Raw genomic sequence first — 1,771 nt, 5'->3', positions numbered from 1 at the left:
CCCCAGTGTTTTAGAAAACACTGTGACAGGGGTGTGTTTACTCTCTGCTGCATCACATTAAAAGCTACTTTTAGATGCTCCATTATTCACAAGGGGTCACCACAGTTGGTACCTCCACATTTTTGATTTAGCAGATTTTGTGCAAAATGGAATGGATCTTTTGCATGTTATACAGATTTTAAATTACTATGTGTTGAATCACAGCCTCCTGTAAAAGCGCTGTCACGATTTGCAAACTGATGAATCTGTCTGCTGTAGTTTAGAAAAGCAAATTATTCTCTGATATAGACTGACAGTCAGGCCCTTTTTTATTGCATTTTTTTTTAGAATGCCCTATATGTTATGAGTGGATGAGCTGCATATTACTGTGTCGTTATTGTTTTAGTGATTCCCAGCAGGAGTGAACTTGAAAATTCACAAAATACTGTTTGTAGATAACTTTCATGATTCCTCTTAACATATTTTTTTAAGCTGTTTGTCTTTGCCACAGATACCCATCTATAGTAAAAGGGAATAATAGCCTCCCACCAGAGGACCGTCTTCTGAAGTTTCTTGTTGACAACAATGCAGATGCTGAGGAGGCGGTGCAGTGTGCCAATTGTGACCAGGAAAGCAACAAAAAGGTACTGATCTAACAGACCAACATTAATTCATGTTAAATAAGCCCATGGATAACCAGAAAATTACCTGCATTCTCTTAAAGGCTTCCAATTCTTTAGTCTTTATTATGACAGGAAAGCCAGGAGAAAGGCATGCAGTAAATGGCCTCAAAGCTCACTTGAACCCAGGAGTAAATAGCCTCCTGGGTTCAAGGGGCTGAATTCTTAATTTCTGCAGGAGTGTTTGTAGAACTTCAAAATTTTTCACTTCAGCTTTTCAGTTTTAATTTTTTGATGTTTCATTTGCAATTTTAATGCTGCTCACATTCTTCCTATAATATATGTTCTCTGAATTAAAGTCTAAATGACCACTGAGTACAACAGTGAAAATTTTAATATAAAACATATTCATAAATCTTTTAAAACATTCTTAAATATTCTTATTTATACAGGACACAGGGGTGATGTACTACTGTAACACTTGCAGCCAGCCATTGTGCGCCACCTGCAGGGAGCTGACACACAAGGCCAGAATGTTTTCCCACCATGAGATTGTGTCCTTGGCCAAACGCACCAAAGCCAAACACAGAAAATGCTGTGAGTGCCACCTGTAATTTACTCCAGAAGAATTACTCACCTACGAGGCTCAATTACACCTGTGTAGAAACATGTTCATAAGAACTGTAGTTATTCCAGCGCTGTGGCTGAATTTTCCTGGCTACATGTTAATCATACTCTCACACGCAGTAGTGGGTAATTTTTAAAAGCAGCATAAAAAGGAGTGGTGTTAACACCCCAGTCAGTATGAGTGTGGTCTTTAAATTTAATCAGCAACCTGTGTCTGTATTATGAACCTTACTTGTTACATACGGCCCACCAGAATAACAGAATAGCAGTACTTTAACTCTGGCACTCCTGTGAGCTGAAGTTAAAAGGCGTCTGTGTCTCCACAGCTCTCCACGAGGAACCTTACATCCTATTCTCTACAGAGAATAAGTCTATGCTTTGCATCAAATGCTTCAGGGACATGCAAGTGTGAGTGAACCCGCTGCATAAAATTTATGATTGTCAGAACTTCTCTTCTCTTCTCTTCTCTTCTCTTCTCTTCTCTTCTCTTCTCTTCTCTTCTCTTCTCTTCTCTTCTCTTCTCTTCTCTTCTCTTCTCTTCTCTT

At 38.9% G+C, this 1,771-nt stretch overlaps 1 protein-coding gene across 4 annotated transcripts in view; it reads left to right on the top strand.

The window, feature by feature from the left end:
* The window catches only part of rnf207a (ring finger protein 207a), a 19,946-nt gene that overhangs the window by 6,353 nt on the left and 11,822 nt on the right, over nucleotides 1-1,771 (top strand). For all 4 annotated transcript variants that reach the window (XR_006054185.1, XM_014332253.2, XM_005917844.2 and 1 more), the window contains exons 3-5: nucleotides 491-623; nucleotides 1,052-1,196; nucleotides 1,553-1,634. Coding sequence is in view for 3 of the 4 variants with exons in the window: in XM_014332253.2 (XP_014187739.1) it covers nucleotides 491-623; nucleotides 1,052-1,196; nucleotides 1,553-1,634 (360 nt within the window). In the remaining variant the exon portion in view is untranslated. The remainder of the gene's footprint in view (nucleotides 1-490; nucleotides 624-1,051; nucleotides 1,197-1,552; nucleotides 1,635-1,771) is intronic.

Source organism: Haplochromis burtoni, unplaced genomic scaffold (genome assembly GCF_018398535.1).
Source record: "Haplochromis burtoni strain Fernald_Lab_line unplaced genomic scaffold, NCSU_Asbu1 Contig_26, whole genome shotgun sequence".
In the NCBI taxonomy this organism is placed as follows: domain Eukaryota; kingdom Metazoa; phylum Chordata; class Actinopteri; order Cichliformes; family Cichlidae; genus Haplochromis; species Haplochromis burtoni.
This window is presented reverse-complemented; position numbering and strand designations above follow the sequence as displayed.